The following is a 22,312-nucleotide window of genomic DNA, read 5'->3' on the forward strand; positions in this document are numbered from 1 at the left end:
GGTCCGGTGTTCTCAAGCATGGCTGGACGTATTGTTATGTAATGGGACTAATTAATGATGTAATTTGAAGGGATCCTAATAAAATCATATTTCACAGGGTTTTACAGCTGTACCTAAAGTTCAATGCTATTTAATTACTTAGATGTTGGTAAATTAACATTACAACTGCCAAGTGTTTCAAGAGGAAGATATAGATATAGTGTCAGGGATAAAACTGATGTTTTAATTTCAATTTTTCAAAGTTTTAGATTTCAAGCTGCGGCGCTACAACCGCTTTGATTTCAGCAATAACTGATGAAAAATCAAAATAAATATTTAGACAAGCCATAAAGTTATAGTCGAACGTACTTGGAACTTCTCAGATATCTGCCGAACCGAATTATTTAAAAATTTTCGTCAAAATTTTTGACGTAATTGTTACGCAATTTACAAGAACTTATCGTACGCTTTGATTTAAAATTGATTTCCCTTAGTGGTACATGTAAAGAAGTGATGAATTTTCTGCCAAAACTAGCTTTTACCGTTCTAAACGAACGACTGCGTAATGTGTAATTGCAATAAGCGCAATGAAAAGTACTTTATATAGGCTCAATAAGCTTGATTAGTACAATATTCGAATATTTATTCCATTAAAAAAGAATAGTTTCTCTTTGAAAAAAACCTCATATTGTGTTTTCTTAGAGCTCCTAAGAGTGTGCTGCTTATGGCAAAAGTTTCAATATTTTTGGCAGAATCGATCATCACAGAGTATTTAATTTGGTTAAAATAAAGTAAACATTCAAAACAATTTGTTTCAATAAGTTTAAGTAGTTTCGATTGTAGTTCTAGTGTTAATGAAAGGAAAGAACCCAGAAAAAGGAAGACAAGATTTAATTTCATCCAAAATCAACAACACAATAGCAAAACAAAAACTCCCGATGACATCTTCCATCATCTTCTGCACAAAAACCAGGATACAATACTTCATTATGGGAGAGATTAAGAAGATACAAAAAAAAAAATCTCGACACAAGTATAAGCAACAGCATCCATTCGAACGACAAGCTGTTAACAAGGTGCATTAAGAAATGAGGGGTAAAAATAGTAGTTCCAGGCGGTGAGTCGAGAACATGAAACGATAATTGACACCCAGTGACACCATCAGTCTTCCGTCTCACCCAACCGGATGCAACCGAACCAAGGGCAGACCAAGGGGTTTTTGGTAGCCCGAGGAAAGGAAAAGAATAACAACACCAAAACGAGCGACCATTGCTGGCTATTCGGTATGGTTCGGTTAGTGGAACATTTTGACACGATTATTTGGCCGTAAAAAAAGGCATGGAACAGAACAGCACGGCCCAGGGTTGCGTTGATGAGGGTTGTTGGGTTTTGGTTTCCTAGATGATTTGGGCAATTGAAGAACTTCTGGGTGCTGTTTACAGTTGTTTTTTCACGGATCTAACAACAACAATAACAAGCACCGGCACAACGCTCGCCCTTGCGTTTGCCATTGTAGCGGTGTCCGTATTGGGTACACGGAACAGGAAGAAGCCTTCCGTGAGCGGTTCACTTCATTCGAAGGCCATGTTCGTCGTGTTCGGTAAGCTTACGTTGTTATCGACAACGACTATGCTGTTCAGTTGTTGTGGACAATCTTAGCATGTACAGCATCGATACGTACACGAATATTGCCCATCCCGGTGGCAAAAGGCTTCTCCAATGGGCGCAGACCGGAGCAGACTGCCGGTAGTACGAAAATGGTTCGAACACGTCGTTCGACACGATCACCCGCAGCGGGGTGAAGACAGGCCGACAGGAGCAAGGGGTAGTGGTAGCGAAGAAATATTTGAAACCTCGGATCGTTTGTCTGTGCTCGTGCGGATGACGATAGGCCCCGGATGTGGACGGACGGAAAAACGAATTCCAGCAATGTATTATTAATACATGAAATCGAGACGGCATGCAAAGCACTCAGCAAGACACTTTTATCGGTTTTGTCGGCAAGTGAGCAAACAGCGTCGACAAACATTGGAACGCAGCGGCGAGGGAAGGCCCGGGTGTACAGGGTGTCTTGAGAAAATATTGTGCATTATTGGAAGTTGATGCTTTAAAATTCTCGTCATGCAAAGAGAAACCCCAACGACGATGGCTTATTGTAGGGTGGCAATTGCAGCAATACGATGGAGCTTTCACATCGGCCTCATGTAATGATATGAGTCGATGTTTGGTGAATCAAAACAAAATTATATGAACGAAATGATAGATGGAAGCGAATAATACCCTCATGTGGTGGTATCTATTACAATATCAATTCGGGGGTTATAGTGTCTAATGTAGCTAATAGGTAACAATGTTTATGGCTATTTATGTTATGTTTATGTTTTTGAACGTAACGAACCAACAATACTCAGAAAAGCTTTACCGTTTATTTCATTAAATAGTGTGACACTTATTGTATCACTCTTCACGAAGTTACGCGATCGGTTACATTGTAACGGGCATGAAAAAGTTGTGTTCCTCCCACGATCGACGCTACACTATTGAAGAAAGGTAAAACTTTGCCCGCTCCCGCCTCCACCCGAGTGCCACTATGAGTGGAAAATCAATTACAGCTCCAGGAATAGAGGAGGAAAACGCTTTTCATCGCTGCGATACTTACAAAGTTCCCGTTTGGCCACTTAGAGGAGTTGAAGCTAACGCTTTCTGGATCGTTTGAAACTGCTGTAGCCGTCCGATGGGAGAAGTAGAGATAAAGAAAGCACGAGGGAATGAATGAAATACCATGGTGGAAAGAAACCTTCGTACAAAAGTCAGCAAACCATTGCCGCAGCTTGATTGAAATAAATTTGTTTTAATTGAGCCTTACCGAACTGCGCGGGTATCACGTCCGGGTCCCGCTCATCCTCCATCCCATCCGGTGCGCCCAGTTTTTCGTCCCGCGATCGTCCATCGACGATCAGTCCACATCCGGTTCCGGTACCACCATAGCCGGCACCACTGCCGCCCGTGTTACCCTGCTGCCAGCGGGGGCTTTGTTTGGTAGACTTCTGTTTTCCATCGGTCGGTCGGGTTGGGTCGGACGGTCGTCGATGAAATATTATGCAATTCAACCAGCACAAAGGATTGCGTTTAGTGGTGAGTGTAAGAATAAAAGAAATACAACAAAAACATGGATGAAAAATCGCGTTTAAATAGTGCAAGTAACAATGGGAAGTAGCAGAATGTAAAGAGAACACCTAAAACAAATCGTGCCCACCATTGTAGTCGATTTTCCACCAGATTACCACCGCCAAACAATCGACTAATTAATCTTATTGAGCAAACGTTTTCTCTTTGCCGCTTTAGGACGTGGCTTATGAAACATGTGAGAATAAAAACGCTTGCTTGCTTGAACATAAATGAAAAATGGATAATTCATAGAGCGCGAATGATGGAGAATTAATCTACTTAGTTTCACGGTATTGAAACTGGATTTCAGTGCTTAGACCAGATGGTTATAATTTGACTTTCAATTTTAACTATATTTCATAAAATTTATATAATTCAAATGTCGGAATAGAAACATGTGACTGAAGGCAGGCTAAAGTCCTCCACAATTCGCTTAGTTTGCTTCTAATACATCAGTCTGCGTTCAAAAGCTCTTCTTTAATATAGCTGCCAAACGCATGATTGACTGTTCAGTTGTAATTAAAGCAGTAACTAACCACGTGGAACGGCAAACGTTAGGATTTGGCTTGTAGAGAAACATGAAGAAGTAAAACACATCATCCATTTTTAGAATTATTTCATTGTTTGAAAGAAATATCACTGTTCCTGTCTCTCACTTACAACTCTGTTACATCAGACTTTAAGACAATTAGGGACTTGCTTCTAAAAGGGATCCAAATTGAAAGAAGCTTTTCAAGATTTTCCAAAATTACATAACTTACTAATAATATGAACTATCTAATTGTTTCTGAGCTGCTTTTTTCGGAACAACTATCGTCTACCGTCCGTTTTTTGAGCGACGAAGTGTATAAGAAAATGTCTAGAAGTGTATTGAACTAATCGTCATTGCATAATTTCATACAGTCTTGTGTAATGTATAATAAGGCTACTTGTGGACAAATATAGTCATCGTCATCGGATTCTCTAGTCATTTTCGAGGTTAGAGGTGTGTCTCATCCCTATCATCTTTTTCATCAGAGAGAGTAGTTCTATTGTCTTTGGGCTCTGTATTCGATAAACCAGTAGTGTTGGATCGGTTTTCAATTTGAGAATATTATTCGTCTACGTGGTGAAAATAAGTCTCGTCAGCCATTACACAATAAACAAAAGCTAGAAAAATTCTACGCCAGTCATAAGAAATCGTTTCTAACCGTCTGATGTTTATGTGGCATTTCACTTAAGCCGATTTTGCACTAAAAACGCAAAGAGAACATTTTTTTCCTCACTTTTCGTTCAGTAAAAAGAAATACAATATCAATTTAAATACACACGACCCAAGAACACAACAGTTTTATGTCTTGACAATGTTTTCCGTTTGAATCATAAAAAAGAAAAGCGGCCTTTCACCAATTAGAACGATGTGTTCCGGCCGTGTGGGTGTGTATGATGGTAGGGAAAAATCAATTTCATTCTCATTATGTTTTACTGCTCTTTGCCGAAAAGTGGAAGTGGAAGCGGCCACATTTTAAATTGCAATTTTGCCCTTGGTTTAAAGCGCTTTCGTTCTCCCCGAAGCCGAAGTCAAGAAGTTTTGACATCTTGCCAGATTTTTTCCGACTCCCTGTGCTTTTCACTGCGAAGAGTGACAAGGTGACGGGCTGAGTTTGCCTGTTCGTGCCAACCGGGTGTCGGGTAGATCTCGGGCGCCCGAACACACAAGACGTACTTTCTATTGTTTAATGAACGAAACATCAACATCATCGAAACATCATCATCAATTATAATGGGAAGCGCGGAGGAAGCGTGAATTAACGTCCCGAGAAACAAAACGTTCCCGTGTCGGGTCGCGCCCCGGTTTCGTGGGTGGTGGTGCAAAAATGTGAGTGCAAAATGAACCTTGGGCTGTGGACATTTTCGCTTCCCTCTCGTCCCTTTCCTTTTCCACCAGTTACCGGGCGTCTCCATCCGAGGTTGGCACTCTGATTATCAGCGTGCCATAATAGATCCGCGGGCGAACATGTCCTTCAAGTGTACAATAAAACAGAAATAAAACAGAAATAAAACATCGAACTCCGCCGGTGCCGGTCAGTTCTGGTCGTTCTGGGTGAGCATTTTTCATTCCCGGATAAGTCACAGGGACACGAGAATTTGTTTTCTGCCGTTGTTGTTGTTGTTGATGCCCTCCCACCTCCGTTCTGCTATTCCTTGCCGACCAACTTTGTGGCCGGGACGGGGTTTTGTTTTGCGCGGTAATACAGAATATGCCCTCTGGGTAGCCGGAAAAGTGAAAAACGAAGATTTAATTACGCCCCGGAACAAGACGCGGGAAAGCGATTTTTCTTTATTCGCACATTTCAACATTCATGCGACACACACTTCTATTTGCGCAAGCATGGAAGTCAGCGGGAAAGAATTTTTGAGATGGTTTTTTCTCTCTTTTTTCAAGCGTGCTGAGCCACGGTTCGCAAAAAAAAAGAAAAGCCGGGCAGTTAGTGCCAGCAGCGAGCTCTTCCGGTTTGTTGTTTTCGGGGCTTACGATTGCTGTTCCGTTTATAATGGGGAGCACAAAACTTGGGCTGGGCGGTGGAACGACCAATTTCAGCATAAAAACCATAATCTGCTGGTGGGAATAGTACGGAACTATGGAATCTGGTGGATAAGGGCTGCAAATAAGAAAAAGAAGAAAAAACTCCTCCACACACACAAACAAGCAAATTTTACGATGAAGAAAACAGAACGCCCGAGCACACGAAAAGAGCAAAAAAAAAATGCTGTAAAAGACAGAACTGCGCGTGAAAGTGATAGGAAGAGCTTTTACTAGCTGCTGCCTTCCGGCTGGCTCCGCTAGTGGGATTGAGGTGGTGCTCCTGCTGGTGCTAATGGCTAGCGAAACAATGCCGAAATGGCTAAATTACGAGCGTACAGCGCGACGAACGCTTTGACGGCGGATTTTAATTGCATTTAATCTAATTTTCACCCCAACACCTTGCACCGGTGACGGTGATGGGCTGGTGTCGGTTGTTCCACACCGGGATAATGCAGCACTGGGCGCCGGTTTGTCAGAATTTTAAAGAGAGTTCGGCTTGGGGACGAGACAAGTGCAGCGTAACGGTTCCTAACGGTTCCCTCCAGGCACCACGGGCAACGTTCGGGAAAGTTTATCCCACTCCTTCCGAACAATGGGCTGCCTGTTGGTTTTGGGGGGGTTGGTTGGAGCTGGTTAAGGGGGTAGAAATCAGGCTCCGGTTTCCGGTTTTGCAGCTGCCTGCTGCAAAACGGTGCAGTGCAACACGGCACACTGGTACACCGCCCGCAGGGTACGTTGTGTAGAAAGATGAAAAATTGTTTCTCATCCAATTAAGAACCGACTGCTCTAACGGTTCGTTACAAACTCGTGCGCGAAAGCAAACGTGTACAGCGGAACGGACCGAAGAAAACACGTTACACACCATCACTAATTCTCGATCGTTGGCGATGTTCTTCCGGCGGTGCCGGCAATCCTTTCCACCCGACGATGCCCACATTAAACGGCTAAGCAGTTGGTGTGTGTTTTTTTCTTTTCAACCATGACTTCCGGTTTTTTTTTGCTGTTTCGAAACGGCAACACAATATGCAATGGTGGTGCACGAATGAATGATCCGTTGATCCGGAAAGGTGCAATAATGGGGAACGATTCCCGCTCAACTCTCGTCCGACCAATTGCCATTCAGCGTAAGTGCATTATCTCGAGCCAGTGCCGTTAACGAGACGCGATGCAGCAAGGATTTGCGAAAAACATACCGCAGCACACCGTGTGTTGTATGCAAACATTTTGGGGTGAGGTTGGGAAGGGCTGGGTCGGGTGTGTTCATTATTCGCCATAGCCATGGATGGACGTTTTATCGTTGCGATCGTTACTTTAGATTGAGGCGTTTAGCTATAACAATTTCAAGCGACTCTTTGAGCATTTTAAATGTTGTTCTAATTGAAATGATAATATTTATGTACCACGGTAGTATTTTTACCATTTGCATTGTTCTCTAATCGCACATAGATATTTGATGTAGATTTGGCGTATTGTTTAACTCTGTTTAAATCTATTTGTTTTGTTTAATGTATTTTAAACCTTTTGGTAAGATTTTTTCTTTACAAATTGTTTAATCCAATAGATAAATAGTGTTGACGGTACAATAGCTGTGCAGAAGATGGTCATTTAACTGTTACTGTGCTGTGGATTCGATTAGGAACTTATAATGGATTACCTCATTTCACAATTTTTTCTCTCTAATGATCTGCAAGGAAACATTGTTCAAATTTCAGCAATCATCAGTAACTACTAAACATAATTCTTTTACATCATTTCCATTTGAACGATCAAAGTTACCGTAAAAAAAGTTATTGGATACCAGACAAGATAAGTTCCCCAGTCAACGTCGTGCTAGTTAAAGGCCATCTAAAACTGGGAGTTGAAAGCAGTGAGGACTATCTTCTTATATTTAATTCAGTTGAAAAAAACATACACGCTCGCGGATCATGAATTCGATGAATCAGAAACTTGCCAGAACACTAGGCAGATGGTGAAAAACGTTAGAAAGTGATACACATCAATATAATTATCAATTTTTAGTGGACAGGTTTCCCAAGGAGCTCTGTTCGATGACCGGTTTATAGAAGAACAACTTCATTATGAATTAAAAGTCATGAAAGTGCAAAGATGCTGGCTAGTTACCGATCATATCGATTGATCTCCACGTGATCTGCACGGAGCTCGTTTGTTTAAATTTTCTCATGTTTAAAAGCATGTTTTGCACGTTTGTGTGGATGTACTAGTAGATTTGAACTCCTCAAGATACGCTGAGTTCCTTTAATAGAATGATACCGAAAGACCTGTACCCTTTAAAGACATTTGACCGTTCACATTAACTGAACAGACAAAGGTAGAACTGAACTGAAATGCATGACCGATGCATGTCTGAGTCTGATATCTGTGGAATACCTGGAATATGCGAATTTTAGTCAACAGCTATTACTCGTAAGAAGTTTCTGGCCTTCTGAAGCAAATCAACACTGCTAATCTTAGATAAAAGGTAAAGATGTAAGTATTTTTAACTTCACTACATTTTACGAGTGATATAATTTGTCGTACGAACTGTCGTGTCGCGAAACATGTAGAATGTTTAGTAAAAATTAAATTCTTACTTGTTGCCATCGCATAACAAACAAATTCTTGAGAGACAGATGCCGATCGATTCCGTTTCAAAAACACTCTCACGACTTGAAAAGTTGCCTAAAATGACAATTAAAGTCAATCCATGTCAGTGCGATATGTTCTTTTTTCAATTATTCATCCATCAGTATCATTATTTAGCTGTAATGATTGGGAGATACGATACACGGCTAGAGATATCTAACGCATCACATCGTATCGAAAGTTGGCGTGTTTGATTTTGCTGTTGTGACGATTCCTTCTGTTACCCCCTTGGGCCTGGTCTTTCTACAATAGAAGGGAAATCATTTTACCCGCAGCCTCGATGCGGATGCCAATGAAAGACGATTGCTTGAGCGGTACGGTTTGAGATAGGACAAAAACACGTAAAGCAGTAGCTTTTGGTAGCAGTCACATTATGTGCCTGATGGTACTGATGCAGGTAGCAACACACAATCACTCATGGCTGTCCTTTGTTTGGATCGGGTTTCATGTTATTCTGACTTTTTTCCCACTCTCGCCAACTCTCGCCACCCTTACGGTTTGTCGGGATGGTTTGGAAGATGTGAAAAACAAGATAGGAAATGACACAATCACACGAATTTAGCGCCGTGCGCGGAGGTGTGAGGATTTTCGTAAGAAGGAATGAAGTGAGCGAGCCCGCAACCAACAGTTCCAGTTTCCGTTTCGTTTCAGAAGCTGGCAAGAAAAATCGTATCGTGAAATCACTGTTTGATGTTTTACATACGATCGCATTGTTTTGTAAGCGCCGTGCAGTGTAACGGAAAACGAAAAGGTATGTGAATGTTGCTGTTTGCCGTACAGAGGGTTGATTGACAAGTTCTAAGGGAATGCATTTGTCTACTTAGTAATAACAATTTTGGGCTTGTTTAGCTTTAGTGACTATGCCAAATCAAAGAATGTAAGTTATGGTAAACTTTAAGCTTAACATGTTTTTTTTTCGGTTGAAAATTACTGATAAACTTCACAATATTGTAAGAACTGTCATTGCTTCTAATTCGAAATAACACAAAACTTGTGTATGCTCTGCTGACGTTTCAATCATGTTGCGCAACATACGATACCATTGAAGAAATGCGATACAGTTTTGAAACTGTTCACGACTTGCCTTCCATCGGCATTGTTCTTTTGTACATATTTGCCACATTTCGCTCTGGCAGTGGTTGCGAGATTCAATCGTGTTCCCGAAAAATTCTGAAACCCCGTACCAGCGAAGGTAATGTATCCGCTAGTTTGCTGCTCTACTCACCTTGGCTAGGCTGTCCTGTTTGTTGTTGCCTTGCTTTGAATTACTAACTAAGTCATTACTAACGTTCGTGATGGTGGTGCTGGTGGCAGTCGCTTTGATGTAGTACACACGGACGAAGATAACGAAACAGAGCACCAGCAGCGTCAGCAGTACCCCGAAAAGGATCGGCGAGATACTATCAAGCGAGTTGCTCGTTAGCACTGTCGCGCAATGTGTCGAGAGTGTGAAATGGTAAAGGTAAGAATGCAAGAAAAGAAACCATGAGTCACGTGTAAGTTACCGTGTGTGTGCGGCTGTAAAGGGAAAATCATCTTCACTACCTTGAAGTGGGTACCTACCGGCGCGGTTTTCCACGCTACTCTCCAGGTAGAAATCCTTCACCACTATGCCCTGGCTGCGGCCCTTCTGATTGACGGCGTAAATGATGGCTTTCAGTGGGTTGTCGTCGCCGATGTCGTCATACGCACCGCCGTAATGAATCAGATTCTCGAGCGATTCCACCAGAAAGTACGGTTCGTCCGGGTTGGTAACGTTGTACCTGAAATTGGGAGCAATGAATGAGAGGAAATGCGGGTTAAAACCGGAAAGCCATTCACCCACCACCAGCGCCGGATGTATCAGTTGACAGGTGGTGTCGCACTTGGTTTAATGATACTCAGACCGATTATCGAGTGCAATCGATGTGCGCCTGGTCGGAAGTAACACTTACGGCGCGCAATCACGCGGCATCGTGTAACAGTTTGTCGACTGGATTGACGATTGTGCAGTTTATTGTGCAGGCGGATGTTTATCGCAGGCACGATTTCGACATTATCTCACGTAATGTCGGTGCAGAAATAATAACGCCCCTCGGTAACAGTTGGGTCAATTTAGTTGTGTATCGTTAGTTGACGGCAAGTGGGACGTTAGTTTTGCAATATAACATCAGAATATTGAATATTCTAATTCGAAATGCGCAAATAAGTCGAAAGAAGTTCAAACATTTCAAGGTGTACTTTTTGTAAGCAGTCGTTGCGACAAGAAAACAAATAGTTGTAATTCATTATATTGTTTTATTTTGAAATCTTTTGATAAATCTAAACTGCTTCGTCTGCGGTCAAGTGCCAATTTTTCATTCAGCATTATTTGTTTTCATTTAGTTTTAAAGCTGAGTTGCTAAACTTATAAAAAGTTTAAAGCTGTCTAAGTCTGAAGTTACTGGGTATTGTAGTAAATTGGTGAAAATATTCATAACGATAAGTGTAAAAATTACAGCTAGTAGAATAGTTTTGATTTTTTAATCGTTTATCCGGTTGGTCCAAGAGTAACTTGAAAGTTTTCTATAAAGATTTTATCTAGTTAAACTGCAGTTAATAGTTTCAATGCAGTTAATTTTCCATATTTATTGTGACTTATTGTAATCTCCAAATAATAAAGTTATTGGAAAGCTTTAGAGAAGTCTAATCATGTTTAGTTCATTGTTCTTAAATTGCCTTTTCGAAAATGTCTTAGATTCTTGATATCTTTCCTGTGCATGCTGGTAGTCCACACACAAAATTTTCATCAAAATTTGGTCTATACCATACCAATATTATTTATACTGTTATGTGAATCATTACCATATTAAATACGCAAATATCCTTGAAGTAATAACTTGCCATCATTAGGCCACCCGTGTATTACATACTCTTTTCCAGTTATACTGCTAGTAATGGTTTCCATACTATTTCAATTTATTTCTGGAATCTGGAGTATTAGTTTGCAAACCTATGTAATTGACCAACGAGAATTGATTGCATCTTTAGAAAATTCACAGGTGCAACAGAAAGACGAGAACAAACAAAAAAGAAGCATTCCTTTACAATGCTTCACCTTGGCAAGATGCATTTTGTTGCCGAGAATAACCATACCCATCGTGGCTTGTTTGGTGTCTGACATATGGGAGCGATGTTTTCTGAAGAGCGCTTGTTTGGTGTTGCAGCATCTTGTGGGTTTCACCGGGGTTTTCATTTCACCGTATAGGTATGTGCAATTTCTCACCCCATATCAGCAGTGTTGGAACCGGTGTAAAGTTTCCTTCTCTTTGAACATTTGTCGGTTGAACGTGATTTCCGCGCTTGGAAAAACACACACACACAACAGGCGGATGGCTCCGATTGGGGAGAGTTGGATGACGGCAGAACGACGGGGAAGATAATGATGGAGTGTTTCCTATTGTTGGCAGCTGGCAAAGTAATGCAACACCCAACAGAAGCAGTGCTGCAGCGCAATGTTACACCGAAAGTGGAAGTGATTTGTGTTTGTCCGTTTGCCCGGTGCAAGGAACGGAATCGGAAGTGACGCATCGCCGGGGCGGTGCGACACTATCGAGAGGGATTGATTGTCAAACACACATGCACGAGTAGGTCGAATTGCACTTCAAACACACACTCAGACGAATTCGATTGCGGAGCCTCCGTACTCCGACTAAGTGCAACAGACAATGTGCAACACTTCCGGTAGAAGAATGGTAGCGCACCACTACTTACCGCACACGACCGGTCCGGCTGGAAATCACTTCGAGGATGAAAATTTGCGGCAAACCACCATCGTACCCGGGCAGACACTGCACTTCAACCGAATGCTGCGTTTGATTGTTTATCGAGCAGTTTTTCACCGCCGACGGAAGTCCTGGTGACGGGGGTGAGGGTTTGGAAAATCCGGGAAAAGTGTCAACATTAACGAAAATTCGTTTATTTACACAATCGAAGCACAATAAAATGGACGTGACAGCCGTAACGTGGGGAACGGTAACTTACCTGCCAGTACGACTTGAAAGAAACAGGGCCAATCTTGGGTACCGACCTCATTCTGACCCCAGCACGTAAGCGTCCCGTAATCCTGATCGCTCACCGGCATGTAGTTGAGCAGACTGACGGAACCATTCTTGACGTAGCGCTCCTTGCCAATCTTGAGCGTTTCACCGGAATTGTTAAACTTCCAATTGAATTGCCGGGGCGGCGGATCGGCATGCACCTCGCACGGTATTTGCAGTGATTCGCTCCGGAATGCACCGACGATGATAATCCGATCGGTAGCACATACCGGTGCATCTGCAAAAAGGTGTAGAAATGTTTTACACAACCGTGTCGATAGGTTCCGACGCGAAACGCTCTTGTTTGATTTTGTGCTAGAAGTGCAATGCAGAAGGATTGTTTCTGTGCAGTTAAATATCGTTTCGTTTTTAATTGATTTTGCTGAAGTGAATCGATAGAATTGAATTTATTACACCATGCGATATTTACTATCACCATTCGTTGGTGTATCCTTTGATGCATTTCATCATGATGTTTGATGATGTTCTAATTGCTGTAAGGGTGATTTAAGTGCTGTAGAATTATAACAAATACTTTAACACTTGAACTTCTCACGATTTAAATATAAACTTTTAATTTGAAATATCTTTCCCAGCCACAAGGAATGTATCGTGTGTTGTGGAATGGTAACCTCGCCATAACTTGCCATGGTAGTAAGGATGTACTTACACTTCACCCGTAACGCTAGCTGATTGCTGACTGTTTCACCTTCAGCATTGATTGCACTGCACGAGTAATTTCCGGACGAATTGCGGGTAACCTTTTGCAGCACAAGGCTCTGATTGGATCTTATCACTCGGGCGGAGGCATTGTGAGTGATCATAACACCCTGCAAATAAACACACAATGTAGAGCAAGCTTGAGAGATGTGAATTTAAACAAAGAAGATACTACTATTGGTGGGATTTAAAACATCGCCTCGTTCATTGCCGATTGAACAGTGAGTAAATGCCGGCAACACGCGCTGAGTGTGGATAAGTTAGTGCTTTAGTATGTATTATGCCGAAGGTGTGCGGTTTTTTGGATACTGGATTGCATTATACCCGATGCTCAATGGAATTGAAACATCTTTTACGACCCAATTGCATCCCAGGGGATGTACGCGATCGGTGGAGCTTGATGCACAGCAACACTACAATTCGTCCAAAGAATCGTTTTCACCGCTCAAACATGCGGGAACTTCATTTAGGGAAGAATTTCTCGAACGGATTTCTATCCTGGTGGGGTGGGAGAAAAACGGAAAGAATTGACCATAAATAACACTTACGTCGTGTAGCCAGTGTAATTTTCTCCACGGAGGATTCGCTTGGACGTGACACTCGAAGTAAACATCGTCCCCTTCCTTGATGTCATCCGCCGATAGTGTGGAACCGAGCCGCAGCGACACAATCGGAGGATCTGAACTCACCAGATTAGAAAGATTGAATGCATCGTTTTGGAATTGTGGAAAAGAGAGAAAGAGAGAGGAATAATAGTAGTCTTTGGTTAGAAGGACGACGGAACTGTGGTTTTCTGTGTTCTGTTCGAAAAGGAGAGATAGAGAGACCCGACTGAGCGACAAGATGGTAACGACAGGAAAAATAAAAACCTCAAGGAACAAAAAAACGTACGATCCAAATTCGGACACAATGGTCAAAATGGTGTTTCCCGTAAGCGTGTGTGTGTGTGTGTGTGTGTGTGGGAGCACGTGGTTTTTCGGTTCGGCACACCGAGTGTGGGCAACATTCTGGGACATCCGTTTCCCGATGTCACATTCCCTATTGGCCTCAATGTTGCAAACACCTCCAACTCAGATCGCTTTGCTTAACAATAGCGTGACGCAAAAGAGATAAATCATTCGGGCTAATCTTTTCCCTTTTTCTTCTTCTTTTTTAACGGTGTCCCGGTGCCGGCAAATCGATAAACCAGAATTTCATTGGTTTGCCTCAACCAGACCTTACCCCAGCGCCGGTTGCGCACGCTGCAAGGGAAGGGACATGCACACCCGACATACGAAACCGGTACGTGCCCGGATCGGTGAAAGTTCTTGAGACAGTTTTGCCGTCGGATCGTCTTTTTGCGTTGGGATTGGAGGGATGTAGTCATGCCCTTCCTTTGCAAGTGGCGGGTCCAGTTCGGCAGGGGTTATCTCGGCAAAGTGAAATGGGACCAGCGTGAGGGTTGGTAGAATATAATGCTATTAACTCGTTTGAGCCGTTTGCTTTCAGTAAGGCGAAAAATTTGTAACTCCATTGTAATCAAGATATTAAGTAGATTAAGGATCTATTTTGCTCCCTGAGAAAATATTGGCACGAACGAAGATTCTTTGTCTGTCAGCTTTATGGGGACCCTTTCTTTTTGAATTGTTTTCCCTTCAATAAACATACGACTTCGAACTTTAAACGAGGATTTACTTGGCAGCGACATAAATTGCTGAGATAATATTAAGGTTTTATGAACTTTGTTGACGTTAAGGATGTAATGCGATTGATTAATTGCAATTATTGTTGGTACGAACTGAATTGCAAGCGCTGGGAGCTATTTTGTGCTTTGGATTTTTTGGATTACGTACAAAGTGTTTTTTCATAAAGTAAACGACAAAATGAAGAAAAGTGTATTTTGATATAAATTTCGGAGAGTATCTAAACAATCGATATTGATGACATCCTATTTACTACATGAATTTTAATTTCTTTCTAAACCCTACTTACGCTTGATTGTACTACTTCCATTTGCAATTTATCTCCAACATCGTATGTGTCTCGACTCTATCACCTTGTCTCTGTAAAGGTGTGAACAACCTGCTGCATACTTTCTCCGCAAGTGTGCCCAAAACGAGATTGCTCAATGGAAAACATATCCCTCCTTGCACTTGCAGGCTTTTCGGGGGGAAAAGCAACTATTAGTGGTTGGTAATGCACTTTCCTGCTAACGTAGTTTGTCCATTTTCTTCCCTCGTAAGCTCGTATCCTTCTGCACTATACGGTTCTGAATCTTTGCCGTAACGCATTAGGGCGATCGACGAGAAAAATCATCCCTTCGATCTTGCTGTATGTAAGGAATTTGCCTGCACGGGTACGGGCATCGTTATCGATTCCGACCATTCCACCCAGCAAAAGGCCACAGCCACAGCGGGATTCACTCAAAGAAGGAAGAAGGATGAAAAATTCAGCACTCTGCACTAATATCATAAATAAAATCTTGCATTTGGGTTAATCGATTGGATTTGGTGCTAAGCTTGTCGTGCGAACGCGATGTGCACAAGATTTCACCAGAGCGTTCCAAAACCGTTTCGCAGCCGGTTGGGTACTCGCTGCGGTATCTTAACTTCGGAAGGTAACACTTTCGGCAACTACGAGGAACGAGGAAGCAAAAGAAATCCGGGACGGAGAGAAAAACTCTCAATCCGCTTTTTCACCGTTCCTCTTTTTTATCTCACCCGGTGAAAAACTTTACTGTCTGTCTATGTGTTTCTGCTAGGCAACCAGAACGGCATTTGTTTCCTGTACCATCTGGTCCAACTTTGGGTGGTTCCTTTCGGTGCCAAGCTGGTGCAAGTTGAGGATAGAACGAATGGACCGGAAAATCGAATATTTAAAGTGCATCAGTGCAGTACCACGTAGCGTGTACCATGTGTGGTATGTTGCTTTCGGGATTGTTTCCCGATCATCCATTCCCAAACGGACGATGTACATGGGTGACGACGAGACAGAAGATTAACGAACCATTTAGCTAGTAAGCAGCGCTGGTGCAGTAGATTTTAACATTTTAACAGTAACTTGTCTTCGGGATTAAAAAGTTGCAAGAAAGGGTAAAGTGTGCACAATAGGTGCATTAATTTTGCTGGATTTTGCTAACAAAACGTGACTGTAATGCATAAAATACAATAAATGTATGAATAGATCATATAATGAAACTAGAACATATAGAAGAAGAAAAACAATCTATTACGCGTCACGCAATACAATAGTAATCATCGAAAAAATATAAATTAAATTAAAACATGGAAAATATCAATGAAATCAAATGAAAGAATAATGAGATGAAAGATAATCAGATAAAATGATTTCAAAATAAAAGAGAAACACTTGTCAAACGGTGTCAAACGGTTGAAACCGTTAAGATTTTTCTCCGGTTTGGTAACAAAAGGTCAGCTACCGTTTCTAATTGCTAATTAGGCAGATAAAACATAGTTTTCTCATTCACTATGCGCCAGCAGAAAAATTCATACATTATTCCACTACGTCGCCTAGTACGGCGTTGCTTTCTTGCTATCCAGCCGACGCCCCCCGTCGCGCCCAAAGTTAGAAACTGAAATCGTACATTTGGTCGACAGTAATTGTTGGTAAAGTGTTGGCGCGTAATGCGAACAGTGACTCAGATGGTAAAGCTTAATCGAAAAAGCTTGCACAAAATTTTAGCACAAAAGTTTTTAATTATAGTCACCGTGCGCCCGAAGTAGGAAACCCGACGGAAATTCGGAACTGTTTTAGCGTGCTTGGAGTTTGCTTGCAACGGTGGCACGGGCAGGAAAGACTTTGAAGGAATGCTTGTAATGGTGGTTCAAATAAATTAGTTACACTGCTGAGGCCGACACAGTGGCAATTCCATCGCGGCGTGTTCGCTATCCGGTACGCGCGTCTTCAGAACCACCGAAAGCCGTACCGAACACTTCGTTTCCGTTTCGTTTCCCAAGGTTTGCTGGAGCAGTGCCGTTTTTCTGTTCGTTTGTTTTTTTAAATTTTCGAACTTCTCAAATCTTGGTCACACCATCTTAAGATTGTGTGGTTCGTAAAGTCTCCGGTTTTGGGTGGTTTTTGGCGGGTTGGGTACAACGATAAAGTTTTATCAAACATACCGAATCAAAAACCGCAATTAACTCGACAATAAAAAGCCGAATTGTGTTTTGCTTGCAAAGGGAAGAAATCGACATTCTGTGGCGAAATGGAACGCGAACGCGAGTGGCCTTGGTCATGGGAATCGTGGGGCGGATGCGTTTAGACTGTGGTAACGTCTCGGTAGATACGCTCACCGGTGGTTGCGTACTCCACATTGGAAAATGATTCACAAACGAGCGGGTCCCGGAATTGCATGACGACCCCGAAAGATGCGAGCATCTGCGGTGGAAACATTGCATGGTACGCGGGTGGTGGTGATGGGCGCGTTCTTCTCCTCCGCCCATCCCACCCCCAAATGGAAGCAACCGAAAAGTTCTCCACACCCGGAACCGACCACGAAACGGACGCAAACCTTCCCGTACAAGACGGCACACTATAAACGCGAATACTTTTTTACGATTGTTGATTTGAATTTAATTTTAATTAATTTCTTCGCTTCCACGCTTTGATGCGCACGCCAAGGGAGCTTTTATGGGCTCGCTAGTAGCGTCGCGCATTTCCACAGCCGGCCGTAGATCCCGGGCCATAGATCGTGCTGCTGGTGGTGGAGACGGTGGCCGACTGGCAGTGAAGTTTTGAATTTATTCTACCCGCAGAAATTCGGAAGTTCTGTAAACTTGCTACGAACCATTGCGCCAAACACTGGGTCTCTCTTGTTTCTTCCGGCATTTTTGTGAGGGTTATCTTCATTCACAATATTTTTTTTGTTATACACATTTGCTACTCACAGACAACTTCAATCTTCCAGGATGTTTCCAGAAACAGTCCGGTAACGTTGGGGTTCTCGGCCCGGCATGTTATCAGCTTACCGTCGTCCTCCGTTGTCGGTACGAAGCTAAGCTCCGAGCGGGTGGTGTTGTTCAGTATTTCTTCCTGTGGGTGGGTTGAAAAAAAGGGAAAACCAAGCATAAAGAGAGAAAGCGAGAGAGAGAAAGAGAGAGAGAGAAAGAGAGGGAGAAAAGAAATAGAATGATTTCATGAAAAATATTGTTAATGTAAAATTTGATAGAGGGCTAGCAGCATGGGAGGATAATTTTATGGCGCACACAGCGCTTTTTTCACCGCCCTCTGGCAAAACGCAGGGTGACGGCCGCAACGGACGATAAACGATTTGGTTTCGGTCAAGTTAACCTCTTTCGACGGGAAAGCGCACTTAATGGAATGAAATACAAAGCACTTTGAATATTAGAAATTGATATTAGAGAGTCGCCGCGGCAATGGGCGGCAATAGATTAGTTTACGCTAAGTCTGAAGATATGTTTAGTTTAAGCAAAGATATGAAAAAAATCGTGCTTATCCAGCTTTAAACCATGTCGAGTTGTTTTACTTAGTATTATTATCTTAATCATATACAATTTGCATACCTCTTTTATAGCGATCTCGTTTGATCACTACATCAGTTGATGTGACGGTAAAAACTCAGCAGCAATAACTTACTCGTTTGGCAGTTTCTTTTATTGCCTGACATGGTTAAACGGGGACACTCAGCTAAATGTTCCATTTATTTAACTGTCATTCTTTCGCAGAAACAAATGGAAAACACTACTAATTGAATGTACGTTCAGTGTTAATTGCACTATGCGAGCGAGTAGTTTTTCCATTCCACAAAGTGCTGTATCGTGTTTTGGACCGATACACCGGTACTTTCCTAGCGGCAATTAGGTGAAAGTGCTAAATGTTTTAGCATTTGTTAAAATTTTATTCGAAAGCAAACGAAAAAAAAAATCACCCACCAATACACTTCATTTTCAGAGAAATCCGTTCACATTGAAGCAATGTAGAGGCAAGAGATGATGATTAAGTGATTAGTTCGAACGCTCATCAAACAAGCTTTAAAGTGTAGTGAAATTGTTTGCCATTATGTCCATGTCAATATGTGTCATTTAGTTGCAGAAATAGTAATAAAATATATATTATATAGAAATATGAAATATTTCAATAAATATTACATTACACGTGAGACATTATATCACCCAGATGCTTAGGAACATTTCTGGCAACAATGATAAAAGAACAATCAAAGTTCACAATTCAGATGGAATTTAAATTACAAGATACAGCTACTTAGGACCCCGGGGGAAATTGGGATCCGTTTGAGCCATAACTTTAAAAACATTTCGATACTTTTGATTTAATCTGGTTCTGACTTGTGAGATCCAATGTCTTTAACTACCGGGCGCCCCCATCGCACACCCAGCATGATGTACTGACGATATTCAAATAGTTTAACAGTTTTTGAAATAGAACATATACAAGGACATTGTTTGGAGTAGGAAAAAAATAAGCTAAACTTATTCCCAACAAAAAAAAACTTCACTGGGTCTCCAATTGATAATTTAAAGATATTTTAAGAACATTTTCTTAGTAAAGTTAAACAGAAAGTGGAATACTTATCAAATTTTAAAACAACATTCTTGTAGAAAAAAACTACTTGCAAGGCAAGTACTAGACACTGAAAAACACTCAGATCATAGGCCTGCTACGACCACAAAAACAGTTTTTACAACCTCTAGACAACGGACCACCAAGTGCACCAATCACAAGAAGCTCATTGACCAGTCTAGGACCAGCCAGTACAATGGTCCGATTCCTTATTTATAGATGCATACTATCTTTATTGCTTTCGTACTGGAGCAAAATTTACCGGTCGGCCGTACATGCTGTCTGATTTCATTCATTCAGCCCGTTGAACTAGATGCTGTATTTCAAAGGCTTTTGCTGTTAAGGCTTTAGTTTCTCTGCTCGATCGGACCAGACACAGCCATTGCAAGGCAAGGCGGGTAATGCCGGTGGTCCTTAGTTTACGGATGTTCGTCCATTTTCATAAATTCAATAAAACATTCTCCACCATCGTGAAGAAGCGTGTGCATTCATGTTCTTTTTCCGTTACGGAGGCCCACATTTGACCATTCCTCCTGGACGTCCTTAGTAAGACGAATACGTACAGTGCGGAAAACAAAGGGAACCAAACGACCTGGGACTTTCGTTTTCTTCTTCTTTTGTTTGTTTTCACGGCCGAACGATTTTGCCCCTTGTTATTGAGTGAAATGAACGGTTCTTCCTTTCCCATAACTTAGCCATTCGGCCACAACCTCACTTTGTGGCAAAACCGTCCACAACGAGGCAAGGGTCCCGGGGTTTTTTTTTCTATACTAACCTTTGCCCGTCGTAATTGTCGCTTTCCTTTGTACCAGGTTATAATCGCATTTGGCCTCGAACCAACGCTTTCGCAGGAGATTTCATATCGTCGATCGGCTACTAATGGCGTCTGCGGGTTCATTATCTTCACACTCAATGGTTTCACTGTAGTATATTGTGCCGGACGGGTTGCAGCGGGTGTTAGCGCATGAAAAGAGTAGTAAGTTAAGAGAGAAAGAGGAAAAATAACACAAACGTACTGTATAAACCAGTAAATATTCCAGATTACGAAACGGGTTTCTGGGGCAGGTATGCCGTGGAGTTGTACAGGAAATAACGATCAGGGTACCTTACATTGATTTTTTCGCTCATTCGCTATCTACAGTTTTTTTTTTTAGTAAAAGAAATTATTCTGTCCCTTGGGAGGAACAAGGAGTATCAGGGGTTTCAGGGAGTGATTGTGTTGTTCACAATTTGCGAGTTTCAAAAAACCAATATTATTTTCAATATTTGTACGGTGTGGAAACAAAATAAAGTGAAAAAGAAAGTTAATCCGTTGTGGATTGGATAAACATGCTGTGCTAACGTAACTTAGTATAAGAAATTCTAATCGATAAAGCGTCAATTTCGCAAAAGTAAGATCAACGTGATTGTCTGAGGGTAAACCGACACAGATGGAGTACAACATTCGGTTGAAAGAGAACCGAACTCAAGAATATTATGACCACAGTAATAATGAAAGAAGATACGCCAAACGTAGGGCTGCGTGGGCACAAAAGCTATTGTGTAACGTTGTTGTATTCGTTTTGCAAAATAAAAAAAAGAAGACAAATGAATTATTGCTTTTATCATGTTATCGATAACTCTTTCATCTTTTTTCTTCGCTTGATAGCCTTCGGCTGGGTCATTTAGTGGTGTCAAAATGATTTCACTTTTTTCCCCCAATTCGGTTCTTCCCTTAAAACCCTTCCCAATGTTCGACACAGGTGATGCAAATTCGGTTCTAGTTTTTGCACACCCTCCAGGGATCGTGCTATCGTTTACCTGCAATACCCAGAAGATGGAATGAGTTATCATTTACTGTCCCTATTTTTTGAAGAGTTTTATGTGCCCTTAGGAACCGTAGTAGCTGTAGGTAGGAGCACGAAAGGAGAAGATTAATATTTTTTGATAAAAAAGGAAAATCTTCCTGAAAGTCGTATCAATCAGGAATAAAAAAAGAATTTCCTTGTTTGTGTCCAATTCCGTTGTAGCAAGTTATAGCCATTGTAAATTTTCCAGGAATATCATTTTACGGACAGTTGAAAAATGCTGTTTTAGATGTTCTATTTTCATCCAGCAAAGGGAAAATAGAGGATGTTTGCATCGATAAAGTTTTTATTAAACACAATTCCATATACTCAATTTTATTTATTTTAACAAACAAATATTGATAACACATAGCTCATATCACAATTCAAAAGAGAAGTTTCGCTAGAATTTGCTAGGAAAAAATACAGTCATTTTCAAGCGATACAATGAACATCATTTGCTATTCTTTTTACTTTTAAAGTGAAATGTAGCATAAAATCGTAAATATTAGTATGATTAGATGACTATAATATAATATAAGAGTGATAATAATAAAACCAATAAATCAACGACAAACTTTAGACTTTTGATCATTCTAAAGTTATAAAGGAAATGCTCTATATTGAAAACTGTCAGCATATAATTGTCACGTAACAAGAGAGAAAAGGAATATCCTCTAACATCAGCAGCATCAGATCAAGTTCTCCGGAGGGACATAAGATATTAAAAAAAAGATGTCGTTAGAACAGAGAAGAAAAAAAACAATGAAAAATATGGTACGTTTTGCTTGATCATGCTGCCCATTGCAATT

General features: G+C 41.4%; 1 protein-coding gene across 1 annotated transcript in view; it reads right to left on the bottom strand.

The window, feature by feature from the left end:
* Positions 1–22,312, bottom strand: part of LOC128715812 (CD166 antigen-like) — a 113,621-nt gene that overhangs the window by 655 nt on the left and 90,654 nt on the right. Inside the window, exons 7-16 of the mRNA XM_053810729.1 lie at positions 20,450–20,595; positions 18,021–18,165; positions 13,683–13,813; positions 13,085–13,244; positions 12,359–12,652; positions 12,089–12,230; positions 9,920–10,119; positions 9,582–9,781; positions 2,846–3,026; positions 2,639–2,700 (exon numbers count right to left, since the gene is read on the bottom strand). Of these exons, the coding sequence (XP_053666704.1) occupies positions 2,639–2,700; positions 2,846–3,026; positions 9,582–9,781; positions 9,920–10,119; positions 12,089–12,230; positions 12,359–12,652; positions 13,085–13,244; positions 13,683–13,813; positions 18,021–18,165; positions 20,450–20,595 (1,661 nt within the window). The remainder of the gene's footprint in view (positions 1–2,638; positions 2,701–2,845; positions 3,027–9,581; positions 9,782–9,919; positions 10,120–12,088; positions 12,231–12,358; positions 12,653–13,084; positions 13,245–13,682; positions 13,814–18,020; positions 18,166–20,449; positions 20,596–22,312) is intronic.

This window comes from Anopheles marshallii, chromosome 3 (assembly GCF_943734725.1).
Source record: "Anopheles marshallii chromosome 3, idAnoMarsDA_429_01, whole genome shotgun sequence".
In the NCBI taxonomy this organism is placed as follows: Eukaryota; Metazoa; Arthropoda; class Insecta; order Diptera; family Culicidae; genus Anopheles; species Anopheles marshallii.